The sequence below is a fragment of the Podarcis liolepis genome, assembly GCF_965112155.1.
Source record: "Podarcis liolepis genome assembly, chromosome: 9".
Classification (NCBI taxonomy): domain Eukaryota; kingdom Metazoa; phylum Chordata; class Lepidosauria; order Squamata; family Lacertidae; genus Podarcis; species Podarcis liolepis.
This window is the reverse complement of record NC_139564.1, coordinates 41,784,181-41,811,926: the sequence shown is the minus strand read 5'-3', so window position 1 is coordinate 41,811,926 and position 27,746 is coordinate 41,784,181. Positions and strand designations below refer to the sequence as shown.

The 27,746-nt window shown below is 40.7% G+C and overlaps 2 protein-coding genes across 2 annotated transcripts; one reads left to right on the top strand and one right to left on the bottom strand.

Annotated features, from left to right (window-relative positions):
- Positions 1-9,815, top strand: PPID (peptidylprolyl isomerase D). Its single transcript, XM_083520324.1, has 10 exons — positions 1-2,060; positions 3,861-4,001; positions 4,845-4,951; positions 5,615-5,803; positions 6,187-6,309; positions 7,249-7,355; positions 7,515-7,656; positions 8,701-8,787; positions 8,874-8,916; positions 9,319-9,815. Exons 1-10 carry the CDS (start codon positions 1,976-1,978, stop codon positions 9,405-9,407), a joined length of 1,113 nt encoding a protein of 370 aa, XP_083376450.1. The 5' UTR covers positions 1-1,975; the 3' UTR covers positions 9,408-9,815.
- ETFDH (electron transfer flavoprotein dehydrogenase) lies at positions 7,713-27,746 on the bottom strand. Its single transcript, XM_083520287.1, has 13 exons — positions 26,801-27,746; positions 22,664-22,807; positions 21,732-21,961; positions 21,179-21,260; positions 20,339-20,457; positions 19,547-19,624; positions 18,110-18,256; positions 16,424-16,564; positions 15,723-15,866; positions 12,950-13,118; positions 11,438-11,620; positions 10,623-10,844; positions 7,713-10,421 (listed from the first exon to the last, which is right to left on the bottom strand). The coding sequence occupies exons 1-13, from the start codon at positions 26,832-26,834 to the stop codon at positions 10,258-10,260; spliced, it is 1,857 nt and encodes a 618-aa protein (XP_083376413.1). The 5' UTR covers positions 26,835-27,746; the 3' UTR covers positions 7,713-10,257.

Genomic DNA, 27,746 nt, shown 5'->3' with positions numbered 1-27,746 from the left:
GCTCGAGTTCCGCAGCCCCGCAATCCAAGCCTGGGAGCTTCCCGAACGCGCAATCCCCGCCCGGTGTTTTGTCATTGGATACGCGGGGATTCCGAGCCTTCCCCGGGCGCGCCGCAAGAGGCACGCTTAAAGGGACGCGGGTTTTGCCTTCTTTCTCTGATCAGTCTCAGAGGGCCTTGGATGGAAGCGAAGGGGATGCGAGAAGATGATGGGAAAGGAAGGATGGCCTCCTTTTCACACTGTGGTTCCATATATGGCACAATGCAATATTTCCGGTTTCACGAAATCAACACACAAGTACTACGCATAAAGAAGTACTGCAAATGTTAAAAGTAACTGGATTTTCAGTTATTAATCAGTAGCAGCCTCCTGCCGAAAGAAAGAAAACCAGTGGATTTCAACATCAGTGGTTTAAATCAGTGTAGTCTGGGATGATTCAGTTTGCCATCTTGATTCAAAATAGTGTCCAATCGTATCCAAATATAGACAAAAACCTGCTCCTTGATCTCAAGAACCATCATGCGAAATATGATTATGCTATTTTAGGAGGTGTCCAAACCCCACCCCCACCATAGCAAACAATCAGCTTACCAAAATATATACAGTAGTAGATTATATCACAGGTGAGACCAGCTCTGGTTTTTTAGGCAATCACCACTATAAAGGCCGATGCATTTCTTTAAATACATTTCTGCATCTTCTGAAGTTTGGCTTTGCTCTAAACATTTTCACATGCAGCCTTATCCTGTTTAGAAGCCACTGTTTTCTGTGCAGTTTGTTTATAGGAAAATGTATATAGCTGTGCCTACATGCACTCAAGCTGGCAGCCCAAGCCTATGCATGTTTAGTAAATTCAATGGTCACTTAGTTCAATCAGACTAATAATATGGATCTCTTTCAGTGGCTTCAGACTGGTTTCAGACAGCAGCAATATAGTCACCCTGGCATATGACAGGAGAAGGACAAAATATACTTCTCCTGGGCCTTCTGGTGTTGGTGCTTGCCTTTAAAGTCCTAAATGGCTTCTGACCTTAAAATCAGCCTTCTTCTATATGGGGCTGCACAAACATTAAGGTCTTCCTATCTGTTGTTAGGAGGGTTGCGACCACCAGAGGGGACTTTTTTTCAGTCACAGATTCCTGCACATAGAATGCCCTTCACAGGGAGCTTATCTGAAACTGAACCAAAAACTTTTATATTTCCCCAGGAACTCTGGCATCTTGAGTAGTTGGTTTTAATCGTTTCGTTTTAAGGTATTTTGATTTTCTGTTACTCATTTTCACACAACCGTACCATCCCTCCTCTTCTTTTCAGCCTTGAAAACTTGCCTACGCGAAGCCATCACGCAGTTGAATACCTAAATATGTGGTCTGTCACTATAAGGCACTCTGCAAAAGCTCACAGGTGCACTTTAATAATAATGATGATGATGATGGCAATGACATTCCTGTCCTGTGCAACTAAAGCCGCATGTCACTTCAAAATCCCGCCCCTCCTGCCTCAAAAACTAAAAGATGACGGAGAACTGAGGTCAAGCGGCGTAGGCACTGGTGTTAAATTCAAACGCAGAAATATCGTCCTCTTGGAGAGTGTATATACACCGAAAGTGTTCGCGAGGGACAGGAGGACGCAGCTCTGGAAACGAAGCTCGTCGCAACGTTGTCCTTTCGCAACCACCCTTAATTTACTCAAGAGAGTCAGTAAGCAAATTCCACTCAAGACGGGAAGGGAAAACCAAAACAAAACGACCGTGCCCAAAACACGCTCGGGCTTCGATGTCCCCAGCAGCAGCAGCCTCCGCCGCCATGCGCTCTTCTAGAAGCTCGCCTGGGAGCTACAGGGAAGGAGGGGCGGCCGGCGCGCTTCCCCCGCCTCATTTGAAGCAGGAAGGCGGAGCCTCTACTGCAGGCCGCAGCGGAAGGCCGAGCCGCAGAGGAGGCGGCGGCGTGAGGCAACAGCAGCAGCAGCAGCCGGCATGTCTCACGAGTCTCCTATCTGCAAGCCCTCCAGCCCGAGCAACCCCCGGGTGTTTCTCGATGTGGACGTTGGGGGAGAACGAGGTGCGGGCGGGGAGAGGCGAAATGGCAGAGAGGTCGTGGGGGGGGGTGGCGGGGAGGAGAAGCGGCGGCGGAAAGCGCGCGCGGAAGGTTCCCCGGCGGCGGGAAGGGCGCGAGGGGCAGGAGGGAGGGAGAGAGTGTCCGGCCTAGCCGAGGCCCCTTCAGTGGCCGGCAAGCAGGTGGTCGGAGGACCGTGTGCTGCTGCTGCCGCCGCCGCTGTCCAATGTTCTGCAAGCTCTGCCTTAGCCAACAGGGCGGGCAGCGGAGGAAGCGGCGCTGCCCCCGGATCTTTTGTATCGTTTCCCTCTCGCCCGAGTGGGAATTCTCCTTCAGGCCGCCGCCGCCGCACGGAGAGCTGCGCGCCCGTAGCGCGCGGCGTATATATAGTAAAATATTGGGGAAGCGGGTTGGCGGAGACGGGACCACTTAAGGACCCTCTCCCCTCCCCCCGCTTTCCCCATAATTAAAAAACAAACAAACCCAAATTAGAATAAATCCCGCGAAGTCCCTCACTGCACAAACAAGACTAGAGAAAAAACGTACTGCCCCATCCTGCTTTATACGTTAACTATAAAATAAGTAAAAAAAATAAAAATCCCCTCAGAACAAGCGATTCCCTCATCAGCAACCTGGAGTGGTATGTTCGAGGAAAAGCTATTACCGCTTTAACGCGTGTATTTGTGTAAACCTCGACTCTCCAGATTTAAGGAGTGCTAAGGCAGGCTAGAAAATTCCAGAACTAATTTCTTTTTCCTGGCTTGAACTACAGAATTATTGTAAATATATATATATTGCCTTCTAGTGTTATATATCACTTCATTTCGCCCAATAACATGCCTGCACAGATTCTGATTTTTGAGGAAAGGGTCACATAACAGCTATTCTGAGTGGAAAGCCTGAGATCAGGATACTTTAATAGAGAACCATAGAATTGTAGAGTTGGAAGGGACCATGAGGGTCATCTACTCCAACCCCCTGCACTGCAGGAATCTTTTGCCCAACGTGGCACTCAAACCCGCAACCCTGAGATTGAGTCTCACCCTCTATCAACTTGAACTGTCCCAGATGTGAACGATCTGAATGCCAACGTTGCTTCCCTTCTATTAAATTTCCCTTTTGGTGTGTGATTTTTGTTTACCTCTTTCTGTGCAAAGTAAGAGTTTCCCCATCACATTGAGGCTGGAGCTCCCTAAAGTGCAGTACTTAGGCAGATGCAGAATTGAATTAATTCATAACATGGCATGTAACAGCTATATCTGGTTTCAGAAACAAGGCATGGCCTCAAATTAATGGCAGCAATCAAGAATCAGTGTTCCCATTATGATCAGAAGTACTTTGGAATGGAAAAAGCTGGTATTTAAAAAAATGCACTGTATAATCTTCAATGCACTTGTCAAGGCAAAACACATGGCCTAAGGCATACTATCAAATTTGTGTTGATTAGGATTTTTCTAACCGTATGCATATAGACTAGTAACACCACCAACAAGTGGCACCCAAGGTGAACAATGGGCCTCTCCCATGTTATTAATAAATAGTGGCACTGAGTCAAGCATGGGTGCCAGATAAGATAAATTTGAGCTTTACCTAGGTTGTCACTGGAATTGCTCAATCTTGGCATAGTAACTAGAGAGTTTTATTGACTCGTGGAAAGCCTATGCTCAAGTCACTTTATAGCCGTGAAGTTATTTGGGTATTGTGAAAATACCATTGGTGAATTAATGGTACGCTATACAAATATACGTGGAGGAATGCAGGATGCTGGTATGATAAAATAAAACTTTGGACCTCTCTTCATTCCAGCTGGCCGAATCGTATTAGAATTGTTTGCAGATGTTGTACCTAAAACTGCTGAAAACTTTCGTGCATTGTGTACTGGAGAAAAGGGTATTGGACCAGCCACTGGAAAGCCTCTTCATTACAAAGGATGCCCCTTTCATAGAAGTAAGTTTGTTTTGTTTTTGTTTCCTTGGGTTAGCTGAAAGGAAGATTATACTTGTTTTAAATCATTTCCTTTATTTTGGTGTCCTACTCTTCTGTTTAAACGAAAACTTCCATGGTGAAGTATAATTTATAAATGAAACAATAAATAACCACAAAACAGACAAAAAATACAACATAAAAGAGCATCACCATTAAACCAGCAAACTGAAGCTGAATCCTGACAATAAGTAGGCACTGTTGGTGGGTGGGCCCAGTTCTTTGCTCTGTTGTGGATGAAGTTGCGCTCCCTCTAAAGAAACGGGTTTGTTGTCTGCGGGTGCTCCTTGATCCCGGTCTGTCATTGGGTGCCTAAGTGGCAAGAAGTTCTTTTTCCAGTTATATTTGGTTATCCAACTACAGCCATTGCTGGACCAAGATAGCCTTGCCATCATCTTGCTTGCTCTCATAACATCCTGTTTAACATCTTACACAAGTGTTGCTTATTGTGTGGGGATGTGGGATGGAGTTTTCTTGGTGGTTATACTAGTATGCAGAACTCCCTGTACTCAAGAAACGTACCATATTTACTCAAGTCTAATGCGCCATCAAGTCTAATGTGCACCTCAATTTTCAGAATCTTGAAACTAAAAGTATTTGCTGGTGAATGTAAATGTGCCATTGAATCTAATGTGCACCTTAATTTTCACAACATAATTTGGCCAAAACTGGTGAGCATTAGATTCGAGTAAATATGGTATGTTCACTTAAGCTTATAGATTTATAATTTATGCATTACATGAAATAGGACTTTGGAATGTTGTCCAACCTAATGCTAGCTTTCATCTTTCTGTGTTCAAATTGCAGTTATCAAGAAATTTATGATCCAGGGTGGAGACTTCTCACATCAAAATGGAACAGGTGGAGAAAGCATATATGGTGAAAAATTTGATGATGAAAACTTCCATTACAAGGTAATGGCTTAATAATTAAAATTGTCACTTGATAGAATTATGAATGTTTTTCATTTTTACCATAATGAAATGTGACTTTGCCTTAAAAAAAAGTTTTATTAAAGCTTTTTTTGTGTAACAAACAAGCAAATAAACAAATAAAATTACATATAGTGTTTCCACTTTCAATTCATAGTCTTTTTCACAATTCATTTAAAGTAATTATCTGTATAAGGTCAACTCTAGCTGAAGTATATTTAAATATAGCTAACATTTAACAAGTATCTCATTTGAGGGAAATGTTTCAGACTCCTACTTAATATGAATTCTTGAGATCTAATATAAAAGCTGTTAAATGTGAATAAGATACTTCAAATTAAATTCTGCACATTATCTTAAATATCTTATTTAACTTTATTATTAAGTTCGTTGAGTGTCTGGGTTATTTACTACCCTCAAGCTTAATAATTTCCTTTGGACAGGCATAAGCCTTGCTTGGCATTGTCTCTGCTTCAGGAACAGCTTCTCTGCCTTTTGGCCAAGATCATGTGAAAACATTCACTATGTTAATTAAGATACCGCAAGCCATTTTTCTTGTAACCTTTTGTCTTGTTAGCAGGATGTCTCTGATTCTTCATTCATGAATTATTCTAATCAGAATTACACTGGTATCTTTTTATATAGCACGATCAGCCAGGTTTGCTCAGCATGGCAAATTCAGGATGCAACACTAATGGCTCCCAGTTCTTTATCACAACTGTGCCAACTCCTCATCTTGATGGGAAACATGTCGTCTTTGGCCAAGTGATCAAAGGCATGGGTGTTGTAAAGCTACTAGAAAATGTTGAAGTAAAGGAGGAAGAACCTGCTAAGGTAAGCTTTGACAGCTTTAGAAGAAATCCTTTTTCAGTATTATAAATGAGTCAAGTTTTATTTTGGAAGTGTGAAAAAGAGCTGAACTATAAAAGATAGCTACTGAATGGTAAACCAAGGGTGTGCATACAAAGTTGGGTGGTGGGTTGTTGGCTTTATTTGGCTGGGACTTGAGGCAAAATCTCTTCTCTTGTAACAGTTACACGTATCTAGTAATTCCCATTATTTAACTGGCATTCTAGCAAATTGAATGATATTCAGCGGAAACTGCACAATTGAATGGCTTGAAATCAAGAGCACATATTGCATGTTTTCTGAAAATTCAGAGTAAGCTGTCTTTCGCAGGTAAAGTTGCCTTTCATGTACTCTTATTATTTTTACAGTTATGCATCATTGCAGAGTGTGGTGAACTGAAAGAAGGGGATAACTGGGGACTTGCTCCTATGGATGGTTCTGGAGATACTCACACAGATTTTCCTGAAGATTCTGATGTGGATTTAAAAGATGTAAGTATCTCTTCTCATTGAGAAAAGTTACAGATAGGTAGCCGTGTTGGTCTGCCATAGTCAAAATAAAAAATTCCTTCCAGTAGCACCTTAAAGACCAACTAAGTTAGTTCTTGGTATGAGCTTTCGTGTGCATGCACACTTCTTCAGATACATTGAGAAAAGATTAGTGATGCAGTGGGAGTTGTAAGGAAACAGAAAATGAACCTCTCTTACAAAAAACAGAGTAACATTTATTAAGACAGCAGAGGATTGTTGTGAGGGTCAGATGGGGAAAGGGAGAACAATGTATGACACACTGAACTCCTTGGAGGAAAGGTGAGATTTAAATGTAATAAAAGAAGCGAGGCTGCTGAAGATCTGGCTCAGGCACCACCGATCAGCAATGACCGCAAAACCATGTGCAAGATGCTTTGCAAGCTACCGTTGACCATTGGGTCTTGCACAGCGCTGTGGGCAGGGTTTCACAAGGCCTGATGTTCAGCTGACTCATAGGCAAGGGAGTAAAAAATATCAGTGTACTGCCTGCAGACAACACGCATAGCAAAGGGTGCATTGGTCATACAACAAAATACTAATGGGCTCCTGTATCAGGAAAGAATACTACAGAACAAAAGCCACACTTCATCTCAACTCATTCAGAATTTAAGTGCCAAATGGGTTTAATCCAAGCTCTTCACTAGGCAGAGTCTATATAAATACGCCAACTAAATAAAGATACAATATAGTAAAGTGTTCTTCCGACTTATGACAAAGCAAGGTGTCATTGCATAGTCAGTTGCCGCACTGAGGTTTTACCCAGATTCTAAACTTGCAGGCCTTCTCCTAAGAAAACAGGAAAATGTTTTGCAAATTACAGAATGATACCATCCCTCTCTCTCTCTCTCTCTCTCTCTCTCTCTCTCTCTCTGTCTGTCTCTCTCTCTGTGTTTTTGGTAGATTCACCAGGTTGTGTCTATAGCTGAAGATGTAAAAAATATAGGTAACACTTTCTTCAAATCCCAAAACTGGGCAATGGCAGTCAAGAAATACAGCAAGTCTTTAAGGTAATGAAATTGGGGGTTCAAAACTAACATGGTCCAGATATTTTGGGACTGATCAGAAGCATAAATAGGCCATCCCCCCCTTTATCTGCTTTAGCTAGTGTTGCAAGTTAGACATGTGGTAATACAATAATGCAAATTCTGTCATTTTATTTTGTACAGGTATATTGAAGCTTCTAAAGCTATAGTAGACAAGGAAGATTTAGCAAAGTTGAATGCTGTAGCATTGAGCTGCTACCTAAACATTGCTGCTTGCAGACTGAAACTGTTGGAGTGGCAAGATGCAATTGAAAACTGTACTAAGGTATATTGCTTATATTTTGGCTCAGAAAAATTGATAAAGTAGAATCCAACAAACAATTTATGACACAATTTTATTTAAAACAATATGCATAGCAAAGCATTCTTAATTCTTATCTGTCCAGTTTTTGGATTCATTGCATTAGGTCAGCATTGATGAAAATTTTAAAACCAATAACCTGCCATTTCTTGTTTGGCCCTCAAATAGCATTTCCCCCTTATCTCCTTTTTTGTCCTACGCAATAAAATTCTGTTGAGGCATTTTTCAAGCCCAATTTAGTGTTCCACAACTCTGTCATATTTAAATGCTCTTGCCATGTGCCTTGATCCATTCATGTTTAGCACCTGCATGTTGGGATGTATTGCTTGGGCCACTGATCAGTAACACACAGATAGGCCAACACATGTCTTAAGAAATATAAACATAATGAATAGGGGAAGCCTGCAAAATTTATGTAGACCTACATTGTGTTATATGTACCTACATATGCCCCAAGAAAATCAATAGGAGCCCTCTTCTGTGTGTCCTCACAAGCTGAGATTCAGTATGTGGCTAGAAGAAGAAATTGCTTTAGTGCAGCTCGATTGAATTATTGGTAATTTTGTGATTAAAATATTTTAGTACTTAGTAGCCATTGATCTCTAGGTGATGTAAATTGCTTATCCGAGTAGCCACAAGGTGTCGGTATACTGTCCAGATATTTTTCAGTCTTATTTCATACTGATTGTTCAGCATGGTTCAGTGGCTACTTAAATGGATAGATACCAGAATGTCCACAAAAGACTGTGTAGAGGAAAACAAACAGCCACTTACGTTTTCTATTACTTGGGCACACAGGAAGTTTTTGTTGCTTATCAGATTAGCAACTTGAATTAGGCTGATAAGGAGAACTAGCTTTTGCTTGAAAGAAACCTAGGAAGGAGTTGCATCATTTGTTTCCTTGCTAAAAATTTCTTGCGAGATGCTGCTGCTCAAATTATTTCAGTAGCTGGTTTTGCTTACTGAATCTTAAGAAATATCAGAAATACTGTTCTTATTATTTTGCAGGCTCTGGCCATAGATCCTACAAACACCAAAGCACTTTACAGAAGGGCTCAAGCTTGGGAAGGAACAAAAGATTATGATCAGGCATTGGTAATTACAAGTACTTGGTTTGACATACAACGTTAAAGTAAGATATACATAAACATACTGCTTACTTCTTTTCTTTTTCTTTAAAGGCTGAGCTTCAGAAGGCTCAAGGCATAGCACCTCAAGACAAAGGTAAAGTGCTATTCTGCTTAGTACCATTGACTAGGTAGCCTTTTGAATAAGCTGCACTAGTTTCACCGCAGACTGAAAACATTTTTTTGCTACTTGAGCCAGTATATGTATCCCAGTGAGGGTGGGGAGAAAAGTAAGGGAAGAGGGCGTTATGTACTCTGAAATGAACATGCATGACTTTTAAGTTACACAGGCTTTTAAGTTACACAAGCTATATTCACACTATTTTCTCTCCTGCGTTTTGACTAGCTTATTCTTAAATCAACCCTCTCTTGCGGAAAATGAATTTTTGGAATGGGAATTTGTATTCTAAATAGGTTACTTTTGGGAAAAGGTGTGAAAGTTTTCTGCAAAAGCATAAAACAGCAATTTTAACCACTTTTTGTTTGTTTACTTCCACAGCTATCCAAATGGAAGTACAAAAAGTTAAGCAGAAGATAAAGAATGAGAAAGAAAAAGAGAAGGCAGCTTATGCAAAGATGTTTGCTTAAGTCAAGATAGTTTCTCCTCCTTAACTTGTGCACTGATAAAGGCAGGATTAGTATGAGTAGCAGTGACAGTGTGTTATTGACTGTCACTAATACTGATGCTGTTTCACATGTTTACATCTTGGCTTTTCTTAAGGTTGCATATAATTTCAAAAATCTTTCATTATTAAGTTAAATGGTAAGGCACTTAACAGTAGTAGTATTTTAACCTAAAAAGTGTATGGAAAGCTACTTTGTAAAACTTCAGAACGACCGAGTGCAAAGAATTTGAACAAAGTTTGGTTACATACCAGAGGCTTAAATTAAACAAGCTATTTCCATCCCTTTTATCCCTCACCTGTAACACTCATTACTGAAGATTCAAACGCTGTTAGAATGGTGTTGAAGAAATAAACTGAATTTGTAATCATATAGGGAAAGTATTCTTTATTACTTGAACAAAATCAAGTTATATTAAACTACCCCTAGCCAGCAGTGCTCTGTACCTCGTGTTACATATGATTGATGTCTGACTAATCTTTACAATCAAAATCCACTGAAATTTAACCATCAGCTTTCATATATTTTACCCTGGGTCACATCCATTATTAGTGTTCAGGACTAGAGAGGTTGGGCAAATCAGACCAGATTGTACTCAAATTGTTCTTGTTCCACTTTGATAGACCTAGGCTTATTTGAGTGTACTTTTCTATTGCATCTGAACATGCTGACAGTTGCATTTACTGCTTCAGTTTAGCCTTCAATAGAATGCTAACCTCACAGAGGACCATTGATAGCAACTCTTGAGAAAAATGTGGCAAACCCAAAGTTCATTGGTTCTGCAGCTAGGGTGTTCTTTTAGTTTTGATCAAGACTACATTCCATTATAAGCTGGTCCACCTCCACCTTCAGGTACAACCCAGTTAATATTTTGGCTGGGATCTTTAATATCACATGTCTTGCAATGGACACAGTTCTGAGCATTTATCTGTAACCGCAATCCATCTCCAGTTTCCACAGGAACATATTCATAAACTCCTGTAAAAAGGAAAATTGAATTTAGTGGAAGAAGTAACCTAATTCTAAAAGTACAGTAGAATTCAGCCAGAAAACGCCCGCATCAAAAACCAAGGGGTCAAGCTGATAAGTGAAGTTATGGTATGTAGGAAAACAAAAAGTGGAGGAAGGGGAGAAAACCACAAACCTGCAATTCCACACACTACAAATTGTGCTAGGTACCTGCAGGGCAGAATCGTTGCTCAGGTCCATCGTATAGAGCTAAGTTATGATTGACAGGAACACTATCATCTTTCAAAGTCAAATGAGCTGGCTGGTCATGTTCGTGATTTGTGCCACTCAGAGCCACTGATGAAAGCAAGTCAAAACTGATTTTTCCATCAGGTTTGGGGTATTCAATAGGTGTGCAGTCTTTGGCTGGCTTTAGCCGCTTTGCATCTGTCCCTAAAATATCAGCAGAGGGAAAAATTAAATTATATTGGTTTCACCATACTCTAGTAAAGGAGCATATCAGTACTATCTTCTAAGTAACTTTGCTTTTCTGAAGGAAATGCCTCTACTGCTGCAATGCGTTCCACAACTGGAAAGGGGGTGGTGGTGAAGGTAGAGTAGGCATGGTCTCCCCCCCCCCTTTTTAAAGGACATATCTTGAAGGGTAAAAAAAATCCTGTAGGCATGGTATCACAGAAGGGCAATCAGGAGTGGTCAATAACTTTAAAAAAAAATGACAAATTTTGGGGGATCCTGAGAGCCATAAAGAACTTGGGAGAGTCATATAAATGATGCAATGTATCCACCCCTTTTCTATGGTGTTGGCCTGTTTGTGGAAAAGATCTCAACAGGAAAGAGTGAGCCTCCTTGCACAATAGTTAGACTTCCTCTCCTTCCCTCTGCAGTCTGTTCCTAGTGGGTCCCCCAAATCAACAGAGCACTGGACTGTCCAACAGATTTAGGGGCATGATGGTCTGAAAAGGAAAGGAGAGAAGAAGGGAAAGTCTCATGGCTGTTGCCCAGATGCTGTTAATTTAGAAACCTACCTGGATGCTTTAGGGTCCAAGGTTCCATTCCTCTTAGTATCCAGTAAAATATGCCTGTGTAAATCATTCCACCATACACACCCAAGGGTCCATGGCATGAAGGACGGATATTTCTGACTGCATAGAGTTCTTTCCATACCCAGGATTTTTTCAGATTGTCTTCATATTCAGGCACATCAAGTCCTAGAAACAAGGGATTGTTTATTAAATGTTTAGAAAGTCAGTAGCATCTTACAGTTCCACTTCTAAGGAGATAACTAGTGCTACTGATAAGAGCCAGGCTTTCTAAAATTTGCAACAAAGCAGTAGTTTACATTTGAGAAAATATAAATTGCTCGGGAGAGCTATACTTCAATAATTTTATATCTGAATGGATACTGAAAAAGCAGAGTGGAAGACAACTTTGAATACAGTATGTATATATCATTGTTTACTCTTTGAGTTTTGCACTAATAAGACCAAAAATTAACATGTTTGAAGGACAGTAACATTTGTTTCTATTTAAAAGTAGTAAAATTATACACTACAGAATTAAAACACAGAGGTTGCAATTCTGTGCACACTCGAGGGTGAGCCTAATCGAATTCAGTGGGATCCACCTTTGACTAAATGCACAGGACTGCATGGAACATGATTAACTGTTTAACAGCTAAACGTAGGCATTTTCCCATGTACAAGGTGCTAACTTTTTAAAAAAGTGAATCTGCATTTAAAATGAAGAAAACCACACCTTGCATTTAAGATGAAAACGAAAGTCATTTTGGACAGCGACTTTAGTGGAAATACTATTTTTTTTTAAAAGAAAAAGTTGTAAAGCAATGCAAATACACATATAAATTTTCAACCTGTAATTTCCAGTGTAAACTTCCGGTTAATCTCACCCAGAGTATCATTTCATTCTTGAAGGGTATGACATGCCATAGCAGAGACTCAATTGTTAGGACTAGGCAAGGTATTATAATTAGGCTCCACTCGTAAATTCCTTCCATTATATCTGCAATATGGTGATGAGACTTTAGGGCAGGCTTGTATTGTACTAGTCCATTATCCACAGGTGATAAAGAAATGGACACAGGTGAGTCAGTAGGGTGGAGACTTTTCTTTTGGTGTTTTCCATGCTTCCAAGGTCTGTGCCAGCGCCTTTTTTTTATCCCACTGTTTTGCCTGGGGAAGCCCTCTGTTTACCACTGAATCAGAACAAATGGCAATCTGCAGAAAAGCCTATTGCTGTTTCTTCCAATTTAGTGGTAAACAGGTTTCCCCAGGGAAAGTGTTGGGACAAAAATAAAAAATAAAAAGACCTGGAAAACGCAGACCTGTGTCTGAAAAGTGTTGTGCAAAAGGAAGTCTGATGAACCCTGCTTGTATGCTAGTGAATTGTGGGCTTTCTACAAAGCTGTTTTAGGTCAATACACCAGTGACAATTAACTTGGCTTAAAGAGCTCCTTGATATTTAGAACTGTAATTGATCAGAAAGCATCAGTGATAAATGTTCATATCATGCCATCTTACCCAGTGTTTTTGATTGGAGATTCTCATTCGTTAGTTGGTTGAAAATGGCTTCCGAAGCCAGCATACCACTTTTCATTGCAGTGTGTGTGCCTTTAATCTTAGGAACATTCATGAAACCTGGACTACAGCCAATAAGGAGTCCACCAGGAAAAGTGAGTTTAGGTATGGACTGCGGAGATAATAATTAATTTATTAACTATTCATGCAAAGTAAGAAAGATTTTTTTTTTAATCAAGCAGTCACATTTTAAGTTTGATTGCATTAAGCAGATTAAAGCATACTCTTTTACAGCATGCTTGCATTCTCTTTTGTAGATCCCAAGTCATTATGCCTACTAGATTCAGGTAGGTAGCCATGTTGGTCTGATGCAGTAGAAATAGATATAAAAATTTTAAAAATTGTCCAGCAGCACCTTAGAGACCAACTAAGTTTGTTCTTGGTATGAGCTTTCATGTGCATGCACACTTCTTCAGATACAAACATTATGTCTACATTCGAGGCTAGAACCAGCTATATAGGGTGGCATAATCTATTCGGCTATATAGGGTGGCATAATGCACTGTTTTTCAGACTTACCATTCCTCATTCTTCCTGAAATTCTTCAAAGCTGACTAGACCTATATCCTTCTACCTTAAACTAGAACGTTCAGCTGCTTGTCTCCAATTTCCCAGCACTACTTCAACCTTTACATCAGTATCTACTCATCTCTCCATTTCTTTTTTAAAATTTAATCCCACCCTCAGAGATACAAATCTGGATTACTCCTAGGTGTATCTCATAAAATTATATTTCCAGTTATGTGGTAACATCAATTACAGTATATATTCATACCAGCCCAAAAATTCATAATGTGAGGCTGTCCCAATCTTTCGCCTTCTCCTATGTGCATAATAAAAGGGTACCAGCCTCCTGAAAATGTGTCTTTTGTTTTCATCCCCTTTGCTGATTTTGTTTTATTAGTTAGCTTGTCCGTCGAAACTAGTTGTCAGATTTTTCTTGTACCATGAAGTCAGTGTTGCACCCTCCAGAAGTTTCCCATATGTAGCTATCACTAGTCTTGCTGGTAACAATCATTGTTATAAAGCAGATCAGTATTATCTCCCCAAAAAGGTTAAGCAATACCAACTTTTTCTCTCTTCCTTTTTGGTCTGATGCAACTGGAGCTACTGCAGTAAAACATTTGCCATACTAAACTCCATTAGCATTATAATCCACTCCACAAGGAAGCCAGGAGCGTTGTTTCAGGGTTGTTGTTTTTAAAAGGCCAGCCCAGACACTCAAAACTACACTGCCTCTGCTTCCCTCTTGCAGTGTTTAAAGAACACCATCTTCAAATAAATTAACTTTGAACCAGGGAAACCTTTAGCTCAAACAAGGCATTAAAGTGCAAATGCAGTGGTCCAGAAAAATAGTCATAAAATTGGAATACCTATAAAAAGAGAACAAAGAATACTACCCACAGAGGCAAATTTTGTCTCTTTCTGTTATCTATATAGTTCCTGAATATGATATCAATAAAGAAGAAGGATTCTAAGTGTTATATTTTAACTCCATAGCACCAAGAATGACATCTATGAACCCCAACCTTTGAAAGAAGCTACTGAACTTTTCAACTGCTACATCAAGAGACAGGAACTCCTGACATCCAAGCATCTGAGAGGCATTATAAATAAGAGCCAGTATCATTCATGGAGTACTTCTAATCCATTTTTACACCCCTGCTAGATTTCTACAGCCAACTAGTATACCCGAAAGGTGAAAAGGGTTTGGTTATTGTAACCACTAGTATTTTTCTAGATACGGCTGCATCAAATAATTCAGAACATCTGTCCTCTCTGGGTGTATTCGACAGATTTAGTAGAGCATGCTTTGGAGCTATGGAATACAGGTTAAAAAGATTTGTCTCTGGAATACTGCAGCAGTTGTAAAACTAGCAGGTTTTAGTATAGAGAAAAGTAAACTTAAGCATCACCTACAATGCAGGTAAACCTTGAATCGGAACAGCCACACAACTAGTGATACAAATGCACAGGGACTCCAGCTTAGCCCTTCATAAAATCTATGGAGATCTTTGGATCAGAAGTAGGGTTCTACTGCCGTTTTCTGGTGAACATGTTTCAATTGGGCTTAAATGCAGAAACCTTGCCAATTCAACGTCTTACCAATCCACACCAGATGTATGCTTAATTACAGGAATATAGAATTCACAACCAAGATATAAATTATTTGTGAAAATCTGTACAGTTATGCTGCGGGTTATCACTCCAGGATGAGGCTGGCTAATCTTACCCATGGATGAGATTGTGGTGCAACATTTCCCGGGACAGTTTGTAATATCTCTTATTTTGACATTTAAAGAGGACAACCAGAGACATTTATTAACTGTTCAACAACAGTCCAACTAGAGCGTTTTGTCTTTACTAATGCTGCTGTATTTAACTGATAGGTTAGATCAAACCAACAAAAATATATTACAGGTCAATAGGGTAGCTAGCAAAGTTTAATACAAGTGCTTTTAAAAATATCAGATGCAAGGAGGCTCACTCCTTCCTGCCTCTTGCAGGAGGATGCCTGCTGTGACAAGTCTGTCAATCACCTAAAAACAAAGTATTTGCCCCCACAGAACTAGTGTTTTTCTCAAATACAAATTTAGTCAAGCAACTAAATTCATGATTAAGACTGCTTCTATCAGATGGCAGCTTTAAAAACAACAACACAAAACACTACAACTGAGACATTTGAGGAAATAACCTTGTATTACTAAAACATCACCTGGAAGCCACCTTCATTAAGAGCTCGGGCACCATAGGCGATTCTCTTTCCACCTTCTAAAGTAGGCTGCACAGTTGGATGGTGCTTCCACCTCTGAAATTCCTTAAATGGGTTCAAGTAAGGATTTTGATAATCCAAACCGATCTATAAGACATAATGCGAAAATACTTACTTTTTTTAAAAAAAAACAACAACTGTAGGCTATTACTAATAGGGCATACAAAGCTTCAAACACACACCTCATTTCCCTATTATGCTACTCGCTGGATATATTTAGCTTACTTTGAATTTCAGTGTTACAAGAAGTAATTCTGTCCCTATGAAATGTACGGCCATGCAGCTATTTTGTGTGAATAAGTGATTCAAGAATTCTGTATACAGGCATAATAGCTCATATACATATTCTTCCCCTGAGAAAAGCTCCAATTTGAAAAGCATGTGGCCAATACTTGGGGACTAACCAAACCTCACACATCAGGGAGAAATGTTTTCAAGGTAGTAGTTCTTGAACCCTGCTAACCTTGTAGAAGTTAAGCACTGACAATCTTCCCTACTGAACATCATAAGCAAAAGTTAAAAAGATATGATGCATGCAAGCAAGAATAATATTAGAATTCTATCTCTCAGTGCCACCCATGAACAGACTTAGAAGCAAAAAATGTTCAGAAAGTTAAGTTTCACTGCAAGTACAAAATACTTACCACAAACCCCAAAGCTACTAGCGGTTCACCCTCATCTAGATGATAAAGAAAAGATCCTCCGTATGTATGTCTGTCCAAAGGCCAGCCAACAGTGTGTTCCACTCTTCCTGCTTTCCATTTCTTTTCATCAATAAGCCACAGCTAGAAATGGGGAAAATCCAGGCAATGCAGTTCAGCAAAGACGTTACTAGACTTTAAACCAAAGTGAAACTGCTATGTGTAACTTTCTATACTACACAATTAGACTCAGTGCTGAAAGCAAATATAATAATATAATAATATAAATATAATAGAATATAATATAATAATAGAAGTCTTCATCTTTGAAACCTTCACATTCAATCTTTAACCTATTGGCTTGAGTGAATAAGCTGTCAAATAATGCTTTGTAAGTGGGGGAAAAATGGGTGGAAAATATAATTTATTTTCACTTATGACCCCTCTGCCTGACACAACTGTTTGTTTATTTATTTATAATCCATATATATATATATGTCAGTTTTACAACATAAGAGAATAAAAACAACAAAAGTATCCATAAGGACATCAATAAATACGCATTGGTTAAAAAGTAAAATTCATATTATAAAGCCCTGTATAGTTTTCAAAAGTCATTTGAAATAAACCTCTACTGAGTTTCACAGGACAGGTCCTGCCTCACGAAAAGGCTCAACCCAACCTTGAAAGTGTGGGAAATTCACTCCCATTGGTAGTCTTACTTCTTTTAAAACATACCGATTGCTTACAATGAATTTTCTAAATGTGAAGCAGAAAAGTTTTTCTTCACTTAAGTCCCAAATCATGCCCACACCTACTAAAAACAGTTTTCAGTGAAGAGGTTTAAGACAGTGATCAGCAGTGTAGAACAGGTAACTCAGGAGCAATTACCTGGATTAAAATCCATGTTCTATCTTTGGTATGCTTTCTTTTTAAGCTTCTATATTTAAAAGTGAACATAGCATAACCTGATCCACGTGCACACTTGTATTAGAACCATTTAAAGCACTGCTAATAATATGCCTTTTCTAGAATGGCTCGGGATGGATAGAACTACTGCCATGAACGACAGGACCAGTTTATGTAGCCAACACTATTTTGGAAACTAGAGTTTTTAGCCATTGTTCTGAACATAAGATAGCCGGCAACAGTGAAATAAAACAGCCACAATACAGAGATGGGGCATGCACCCCTGTAATACCTGGAAAATCTTTCCAACTTGGCTGTGCCTTGGGTCTCCCTTTAATTCAGGGACAAAGACAATTAGCCATAAAGGCTAAATGTTGACCTTAAAAAGAAACATTGAGACACTTCACTTGTGCATTGTTTACAAGCCAGAACTATTTAACATATGAAATATGTTTGTCCTAAAATTAAAAGCTTGCATGAATAAGAATGCTGTGAATAAAACTGGAATATAGTGACTTCTACCAAAGAAAGCCACAAGTAGTTATTGCAAGGTGGGGAAAGTGGCAGTAGTAATCCTTTAGATCTAGAACTAACAAACTAAAGAATGGATCAAGGTACTACACAGTAAGCATTAGCTAACAGTAAGATTAGTTAACCTTTCATACCATTTCTATTCTGAAAAGGCTTAAAAATGTACCCTGAGACAATGTCAAATACACTTGTGTTGTGGGATTCAGAGAGCAAACCTTGGATTGTAACTGATCAATAATACAGCGATACCTCCTTAAGCCCAATGCCGTAAGTCTGGGGTTGGCAGTTCTGTCTTAGATTGTATTTGTTGTACAACTGCTTTGCAAGATGTCCGTGACAACCTTCTGCAAATACCGTGATTTTGGCATGCAGCTCCAAGCCTCTTTCAAACGTAGCCTGCCACAGAAGATAATAAATACCATCATTACACACATAATATGTATTTGAAAGTGAAGTCTGTTTGGCGAGATACTCTGCAAGCAGTTGTGTAACATGTTTTCATTATACCATGTTGCAGAGAATCTTCCGAGCACCTGCTTTGCATGCAGAGATCCCAGCTTTAACCCCCAGCATCTTGAGGGAGGGCTGGGATAGTGCTCTGTCCGAAATACTGCCCCTCTAAGCCTCTCTATCTAGCCATTAGGGTTCTCCTCAGGCGATGCCCCTCACTCCATGCCCTGCTTAAATCCTTTTGCCTGGCAGAAATGTGTCCTTGAACTGTGACAATGTCTACTGCTTGCCTGGATAGGGAAGGGTGTGCGTTAGCTCTCTTGCCTCTAAGCTCTACCCATCACTGGCACCTGGAGCCTAGGAAGTTCCTGATGAGGGAATACAGACTCTGGTTCTGCTTTAAACATTAGAAAGGAAAACTGGTAGGGAAGATTGTAAATCAGCAGTTGTTTTCCTACTTATGTTAAAGCCAATTTAAACTTTGTGCAGCCAGCTTATGCTTGCCTTGTGCACACTGGTGTGTGTGTGTGAATGCTGCATATACTAAAATGTTAAAGTGTGATGCTCATTCCCAGCACTTAGTAAGATGTAGGGACACAGTTCAAGTGTCCTGCAGCATATTTATTTCATTCTGTCTGAGACGTACAATTACAAACACCACTATAATTGTAGGAAGCACACTTGGAGCAAACAGTATAAACTGACCCTTGATAATGAGTTTTTTCCCTACTATTTCCTTGCATGTTCTATTAGTCATCTCTGTTTTATGTTGATCTACTCAGAACTTTAAGGATTATACTGAAGTTTTTAAATTTTTCTTCATCATATGTAGAGTTGAAAAGCATTGTCTTCAGTCCCTTATAAGTATTTATAACATCTCTGCTTCTTTCTCCACATGGTTTTAAATCTACTGGCTCTCTGGGTGCAAGTCTTGATGCAGAATGCCTTGTCCCATAGCTACATGTCCTTCAAAATGCTGTTTAAAAAGTGTCTTCCATTATACAATCTCTGTGGCAATAATACAATAATGCCTGTGCTTGTCTCAACCCTGGAACTTTGAGCCATATTTTTCGAGTATACTACCTTTGTATTTACTTAAATGCCTAAATTAAGCTGCAAGTCCAACACCATCTTCATACCACCAAGCATATAACAGCAGTTTTACAATATCCATTTTTATGAGGAGCCATCCAAGTGAAAAGCATGATGTTAATAAAAAAGTAAAGGAGCCTTTACCTTGGGTGCCCCATCCTTTTGGATGCCAACATCATTTGTGGCAATCCCTTTCACACTGCCATCTTCATGGAAAAGAACCTATGAGGAGGAAATCAAATAAAGATCTCTTCTTTCAACATTCTTAACATGAAGCTGCAAGCAGAGTTGTGCAATTTTATTGTTTGTACAGCACCTAGTTGTAGTCACCTAGTAAATATTTTTATTATTATTAATTGAATTTGTATACCAGCCTTCATCCAAAGATCATAGGGCTGTTCACAACATTAAAAGCACAAAAGAACACAAAATACATAACGGAAAAATTGAATAGCCCTCCTCCCACAAACACAGTTAAAAGGCCATAGAATGTTAATCAGCCCTGGTTATAGAGAAACCTTTTTGCCTAGCATCTAAAGATATATAACAAAAGCACCAGGGCGAGCCTCCCTGGGGAGAGCATACCACAAATGGGGAGCCACTGCAGGAAAGGCCCATTCTGGTACAGTATCTGCATGGAATATCCTGGAAGTTTTCAAAAACCTAAGGATGTAAATTAGATGCAGCAAGATGCATGTCAAAAGGCATCAAGATGGTCTCTGTAGGAGACAGCATGCTGGATTAGACAGACCTTTGTTCTGCTCAGGAGGGCTCTTATGGTCTTACATAATTCTGCAAACAATATAGTGTAGTGATTATTTGTGTAAACTGAATGCATTCATTCTAATAGGTGAAAACCTATCTTAGGTGTCATATGAAAGTTTGACAAATCTCATACATGCACACAAACATGAATGGCAACAGCTCTGCCATTACCTCAGCTGCAGCATAGCCTGGGTAGACCTCAACACCAAGCGCTTCGGCTTGTTCACCCAGCCAGCTCACAAAATGCCCTAGACGAACTATGTAATTCCCATGATTAGTCATCGGAAGGCCTAGTTAAAAGGATGAAACACATCACAATTCATTTCATGAAACAGTAAAACACTAAGACTAATTCAAAGTTACAACTCTACCATACGCATCAGCTTACTAGCACGGCGAAGTTACAGTTTATGACTTAATTAACTCAGCCCTGTGCTCACAAATCTTACCACTGAACAAAACGTGTTCCTAGCCTGCCTGCTGTACCTATGTTTCAGTCTATGTTTTAGTAAACATAAAGTCTCTCATAGTTTACAAAATATTTTTCTCTGGTTCAGTGCAGGAGATTCTTAATTGCCTCAGACACCAAATCAACTGACTTACAAGCTTGTCCTCAACACAACTTATAAACTACAGTGCATGTACTGGAACAAAGTGATGTGACATTTCTTCACTATAAAGCTAACCTGCGGCCCTCCAGAAGTTACTGAACTCCCATCAGGTCCAACCAGCATAGCCAGTTGTCAGGGATGAATGGAAGCCCCATTCCTGCAACATTTGGAGGGCCACAGGTTAACCACTCCAACTGGAGAGGCACTATGTAAATTGGTTCAAGTTGTTTTCAATTTTGCTTTTTAAACTGTTGTAACCCACCCTGAGACCACAGGGTAAAGGGCAGGTAATAAATTTAATACTTTTAAGCAAAAGAATAGCTCATTCAAGCACTTTATACCTCAGCTCAAAACAAAAGATTTACAAATAGAGGTTTTTCGTCTTCATCAATAACTGTACCTGGAAGAATAGGAACTGGGATTCTAGAGTTCTTTGTTAATATTCCAAATTTGTCTTCTGTTACAGAGGTATGCAGTGGAGCCTAAGAAAAATGAAATAAAAATAAGTAGAAATATTTTACAAAACTTCCAACCCCCTTAATAAGGCATTTGAATACCATTAGCATTATAGATTTACATAAAATTGGAGCAGACATGCTTATGAGTTTAAAGGATGGTAACAGACGTCAGATTAAGCACAAATAAGAAAAGAATGAAGTGAAAGAAAGACACTTGTTTTCTACTGCAGGTTCTTATCATTAAAGGCAGCAAGCTAAAGGATTTAACAGATAAAGGTATTTGGCAGAATTTTATTTATTCTTTGGCAAAAGATACTTTACCAAATATCTTTATAATGCTCATTATTTCCCCGGATACTTTCAATTTCATAGCATTCAGAGGAAACATATTATATATAACTATTTTAGCAATTTCCCTTAAAATCACTAGCATGCATTCTAAACAGAATTAAGCTACAACTGAAAAACGTTGTAGTACAGAAGTTAAGCTCTTACCCCGCGTTCTTTCCAATCTGGGAAAAGTTCGTTTAAGGCACGTGGCTCAAGGCAAGCTCCAGAAAGTGTATGCGCACCGATCTGAGCAGCTTTCTCCACAAGGCACACGCGGATCTCTTTGCCGTGTTCGCTAGCTAACTGCTTGAGTCGGATAGCTGCAGCGAGTCCTGCAGGGCCTGCTCCGACTACAACAACATCCGCTTCTTCTGCAAATCTTTCCATGCTTATCCCTTTAACAAAGAGCCATATACCGGAAAGTCAAATGGAGGCTAGGCCCTTGCTGTCAAAATCAGCTGTCCCTCCCCTTCTTGAAGTAAGATCTTGCAGCCTCAAGTGAAGAAAAAAAAAGTGTTGGGTCAAGACTAAAAAATAAAATAAAAAATGGAACAGAACTTATAGGTATCTTTCAACTGTGGGTTTGCTAGGATGCAGTTCAATGACCTTTTACTGGCACTGTCCCACATCACAGCTAGACGGCCACTTGAAGCTCTTCCGGGGATGTGGCTGCTGCAGTCGCATGCTGACAGCTTCTGGGAGCCGCAGCTGAGAGCTGAGTGCATGGTGGGGACCAGAGTAGGACAGACTACCCCAAAAGGAGCACCATCTGTCCCCCACCAAAGGTACTACCCCTCCCCTAACACCCCATACACCCTAAAGTAATACACTACACTAAAGTAATAAACAATTGCAAAGTTAATTGTTAAATATAATTACAAATACAGATACAGATTTACAGGGTTTCCCACAAAAACATATAGCTGCCCACGTGCTATCTTCTATCTATCTAAGTGTCCTTTAAAGGGGGGGGCACTACCTTTGCTGTTTGTTGATCAGTAATTGACTCTTCGTCGCCACAGGGGACTAGGCAAATAGCTATTTACCAGCCTGGTTATGCTACAAAAATGAATTGTACTTAAAGGTTTGTCACTTACCTTCCCACCGGTTGTCTTTGTCCCGGGGGTGGATAGTATAGTGGGTGGTGATACGTGGCACAGTGGAAGAAGCCCATCGTGCTGCGCACAAAGGCAGGTGACAATCTTTTCCTGCTGACCTCAAGGCATACAGACAACGATGTGCTGTTGCAAAGAAATAAAACACTTATGAGCATTCAATTTTTGTTACAGCTCTGTAACTCAGACAACAAGGAAACAAATATTCTGCTACTACATTAGGACCGTTTATTCGTACACTGTATGATTTACATAAATACCATACCATTTAGAGAAGCAGTCTTAGCTGTAACAGTTACATTAATGTTGGGTCCCATATCAGTTCCAGATCCTATGTTTCCTCCGTCTCCTTTTAGTTGTCTAGTGCAGTGTTAAAAAGTTGATCATCAAAGATAAGCCACGCATTGCTGCAGATCTCAATGATGCCTTACAGTAGAGGTTTTCAACATTTTTGAGTCCACGGCCCCCTTGACCAACTACATTCTTTCTGCAGCACCTCTGTGTGGCTCAGGAGCCCAGTTATATCTCTCCTTGCCTGCAGAGCTGGCAGCCTCTCACCCTTTTTCGAACACCCTTCCTTGTGGAGTGTTCCCTCAGCCTCCTCCTCTCTCCTTGGGAGCCTTCCAGATAGCCACTGCTGCAGCCCCTGATCTCTGAGCTGCCCCACTCCCTACCTCAAAGAGAAGTGCCTCCTCACACTGCCCCATAGGGGCCTAGGACTCGTCCATTTATTCCCAACAGCAAGGGTTGGTGGACTGACTGGCTGGGCTCCCTTGCCCACTTGCTTCCTTACTCTGAGGCCACCTCAGCTCCTGGCAACCAACACCCCCTGGCCAGCCCCAGAGGACCATTTGCCTGGGGAGCTTGTAGCCAGGGCTGCTGCAACGAACAGCTGTGCAAGCCTTTAGGAGGCAGAGATGTGAGAGGGCATCAGAGGAGAGAGGGAAGGAAAGGAAAGGAAAGGAAAGGAAAGGAAAGGAAAGGAAAGGAAAGGAAAGGAAAGGAAAGGAAAGGGGGAAAGAGGCTAATGTTTCCCACAACACACTTGATCACCATTCAAAGTACCCCAGGGTGCTTTTGGTTAAAAACTATGGCAGTACAGCTTTCCCACACCTCTGAATATCTGCTGTAATCTATATGTTACAAATCTGTGTGGAGCACAGCCATAATCAACTTATATAAAACATAATGAGCCTTACAGGGTCTACAACCAATAAACTCAAAATTGATTTAATGTTCACAAATGACAGGTGACACCTATATGTGTGTGTGTGTGTGCATGCACACACACACACACAAAATTCCATAGTGCGTGGGTAAGTTCTATACCAACACACACTTCTACGTAAGCATCAGACAGCTCGCCATGAACTCTTCTGATTCTGTCTTTTCCATTTTGGCAGCTTACCCAACGGCTAAAGTTTTGACCAAGTAACTACTGTTCTGGCTTGCTAGCAACCTAGATCTTTGCAATTTGGGTGTCTATTCAGATATGACTGTTACAGTACAAGGCCAGCATCCAAAGCTAGGTCATGCAATGAAATTAAGAGTGGATTTGGACAGAAACTCTCTGGAGTTGCAGAGCAGGAAGTGACTGTTCCTAAATGAGAGGTGTGTTCATTTGTATCCCAGGCTACTAGAGAGAACTGAGCAAGCAACTCCTGCCACTGTAATCAACAGCATGACATAACAAAAGAGTTGGGCTGCTACTTATACAAGGTCATGTTTGACTATAGATGAATCTACCCTAGTTGTTCAGTATGGAATTTTCAAACTTACTCACTTTTTACGAGGCCCTCACCCAACATCATCATCCTGCTCTTTCCCTGTTGTATTTCCATCTTTTCTCATTCAACAGAGTCTGACTTTTCCCAGAGAACAGATGAGTAGCATAATCATCACCAGTGTAGACGTTATTGGTGCTACTCTTCAATCCTTTCAAAATGACAGGACTATGACATGCGCACCACCATGGTGGGTAAGTGAATCAGCTCAGTACACATTCATAATAACTACTGCAGGGACACCATTTTATCACTCCATATTTTTGCACTACAATGCTTTTCAAACTATGTTTTAAATACAACTAAATTGAAGGCTTTACAGTGCTTAACCTATTAATTCAACAAAGTTATTTTTTAAAAACTGATTAAACATTCCTTTCTTGTTATTAACAATAGCCACTTTACTAAAATAGCATTTACGTGAACTGGTCTTTCCCAATTTTCTACCCACTGCAGCTACGTCACATCCACTTGTGTAGGCAGAACATAGCAGGAAGAACATACAGAATAAGTGCAACATTCCCAGCAGTGTGGAAAATCAATTGCGCTTGTAGTATACAGTAAAAGAGCATTGCTTATTAACGCTAGGAGCCACCTGTCTGAAAGCAGGCTATATGGACTATCTGGCAATGTGTGACAGCAGTCAGTCCCTTGATAATACATACTTAAACAATTTATCAACCCCCCCATGCTAGAATAATAATAATAATAATAATAATAATAATAATAATAATAATTTATTTATACTCCATCCATCTGGCTGGGTTTCCCCAGCCACTCTGGGCAGCTTCCAACAAAATATTAAAATACAATAGTCTGTTAAACATCAAAAGCTTCCCTAAACAGGGCTGCCTTCAGATGTCTTCTAAAAGTCTGGTACTGTAGTTGTTTTTCTCTTTGACATCTGGTGGGAGGACGTGCTACTACCAAGAAGGCCCTCTGCCTGGTTCCCTGTAACTTGGCTTCCCGCAGCGAGGGAACCGCCAGAAGGCCCTCGGCACTGGACCTCAGTGTCCAGGCAGAACGATGGGGGTGGAGACGCTCCTTCAGGTATACTGGACTGAGGCCGTTTAGGCTTTCTACTTCATAAAGGACTTCTAGGTAAAACACACAATTATTTGCACTTAACATTATTAGTATGTAAAGGAGAACCAAGCTATTCTGCCCTGCTTTTCTTATGCTTGCCAATTGCAGCAAGCTATTATCATTGCTATATTACTGCACGATGCAAAAATCCAGATGACCGTTCATCACTGGTGCCTAAAGAACTGATAGTGGTAGGTTTCTGAAGGTGGTAGGAAGCCGGTTTCCCCTCATCTCATGTGCTCTACATGGCTGACCATCACATCCTCTTACTCCTTAACCAGCAGCAACCACTCATTGGAGTAAGATCTTTCAAGTCAGAGGCTATGATTTTCAGGTAGACTTCTACCAGGTAGAGATGAAAGAAAAGTTTAGGAAATGGAGACCAAAACACACCAGCAAGAACATTCAAGCCTCCATTTCTGTCCTTCCAAGCTGGTTCTTAAGATTCTTGCAAAGGATTCATAACAATGACTCATGAGCAGGGCTTTTTTTAAGAGTCTCCCTTCCACAAAAGGACTGGTCTCTGTCCAAACAAGATCTGTTTTGTAAGAGATCCTACAGGTGACCTTTACCCTGATTTTACTTCTGGCCAGCAGGGGGAGACGAAAGAGGAGAAATACCCAGGGTCGGCTCTGAGAGAAATAAATATTTGGTGTGGGTCAGCAATCCCACGCGAAAAGGCAACTTCTTTCTTGTAGCTTTGTTGTCAACCCCATTCTGTTGACCTCTGCACATACTAAGGTCACGGCCTTGCCTTTTCCTAGGCTTGACAGGTAGGGTTCAAAACCAAACCCCGACAACACCTCTGACTCACAGAGCTGCTCCGTGCACATTTACACTGTTGGACACTCCCCCTTCCCTTACACAAAGAGACACAAATCAACACAGCATTGCTACTTAATCCCCTGACAGCTGCCATCGAGCCTAAGCACATTTCGTCAGGGGCCAAGGAGCAAGGCGGGTCCAGAATCAAGCTGAGGGGGGACAACGCTCACCCAGAGGAAAGCCACCGCTTTCATTTTCCACTTCTCACTTATAATGGTGGGAGCCATGACTTACACCAGGATTGAATGCACATGCATTCCTAATGGGCATGCACAAGAGCACTGACCCTGAATCAATGCTCTTCGTGAAAGAAAGAGATAGCTTATCGACAAACAAAGCACAAGCGTGCAAAAAATTATGGAGATTCAGGGCGAAACTTACTCGCCACGGCACGTCCGGAAAGCAGGATTTAAATGCACTTTACCTTGACGGGAAACTTTGCAAGCAGGAAGCAGCATGGCGCTTAGCGAGAAGGCTCCTGGCAATCCAAAGGAGTGGGTGGGCGACCAGCCCTTTTTTTTGGGGGGGGTCTCCCACAGGCGCTCTTCTCTGTCTCCCTCGCTTGCTTTGCAGAGTCTCACGGGGATCTTACAGCTCGGCCCCCATGCTCCTCCGGGTTCTCAAGCAGCTGCAGAAGCCACAAGCAGAATTCGCTGGCGTCGAAGTTAACTTGCGCAGGCAGGACACACGTTGGGAAATGGGCGCGACCTCCCAGAGTGACAGCCCATTAACAAACAAACTTAAAAAACAAACAAACTATAATTCCCAGAATGCCCCGCAGGAAAGGGCTGCGCCATATCACGATTCTGTCCGCCGGATTTGAGGGCGACGGGACTGGCGAAATGCACGCCGGGAAAAGTAGTTCCGGGCTGCCACTTTGTTTCATGACGAGTTCGTAGAGAAAAAAGGGAAGAGTGACACGCGATTGCAGTTCTTGTTGACTTCCGGTTCAAAATATTGTAATTGATTGGTTGATTGATTGATTAATATATCGCCCTATACCCGGGGGTCTCAGGGCGGTTCACAAATACATAATAAAAATTAAAACAACAACCCAATAGCCCCCCCCAAAAGTATCAAATTTTAAAAGGGCATAGGTATTGAACTGGTTTCCCGCGTTATTCTCCTAGCAGTCACGCAAATACAATGCACTGACCACACGCTTGCACCTATGGGACATCATAGCCAATAGCGACTTTCTTTTTTGCTTTTTCTTTTGCCCAGTTAGCCCTGCTCTGGGTCACTTCTACATTTTTCCTTTCTCTATGGAGTCAAGGGTGAGGTAACCGAGAGTGATCGGCGGATGTTGAACCCCTTACGTCAGTGACAGGCAACGGTGACAGATTCCTTGAGGCGAGCCCTTATTTCCA

Bases quoted from the DNA above. Each gene is read 5' to 3' on its own strand.
- PPID (XM_083520324.1), top strand. From the start codon at position 1,976: ATGTCTCACGAGTCTCCTATCTGCAAGCCCTCCAGCCCGAGCAACCCC. The intron at 7,356-7,514 runs GTAATGAAATTG...TATTTTGTACAG, and splicing joins AAATACAGCAAGTCTTTAAG to GTATATTGAAGCTTCTAAAG. The intron at 7,657-8,700 runs GTATATTGCTTA...ATTATTTTGCAG, and splicing joins CAATTGAAAACTGTACTAAG to GCTCTGGCCATAGATCCTAC.
- ETFDH (XM_083520287.1), bottom strand. From the start codon at position 26,834: ATGCTGCTTCCTGCTTGCAAAGTTTCCCGTCAAG. The intron at 10,845-11,437 runs GTAGGTTTCTAA...CTGATATTTTAG, and splicing joins TTGGACCCTAAAGCATCCAG to GGACAGATGCAAAGCGGCTA. The intron at 10,422-10,622 runs GTACCTAGCACA...TCCTTTTTACAG, and splicing joins GCAACGATTCTGCCCTGCAG to GAGTTTATGAATATGTTCCT.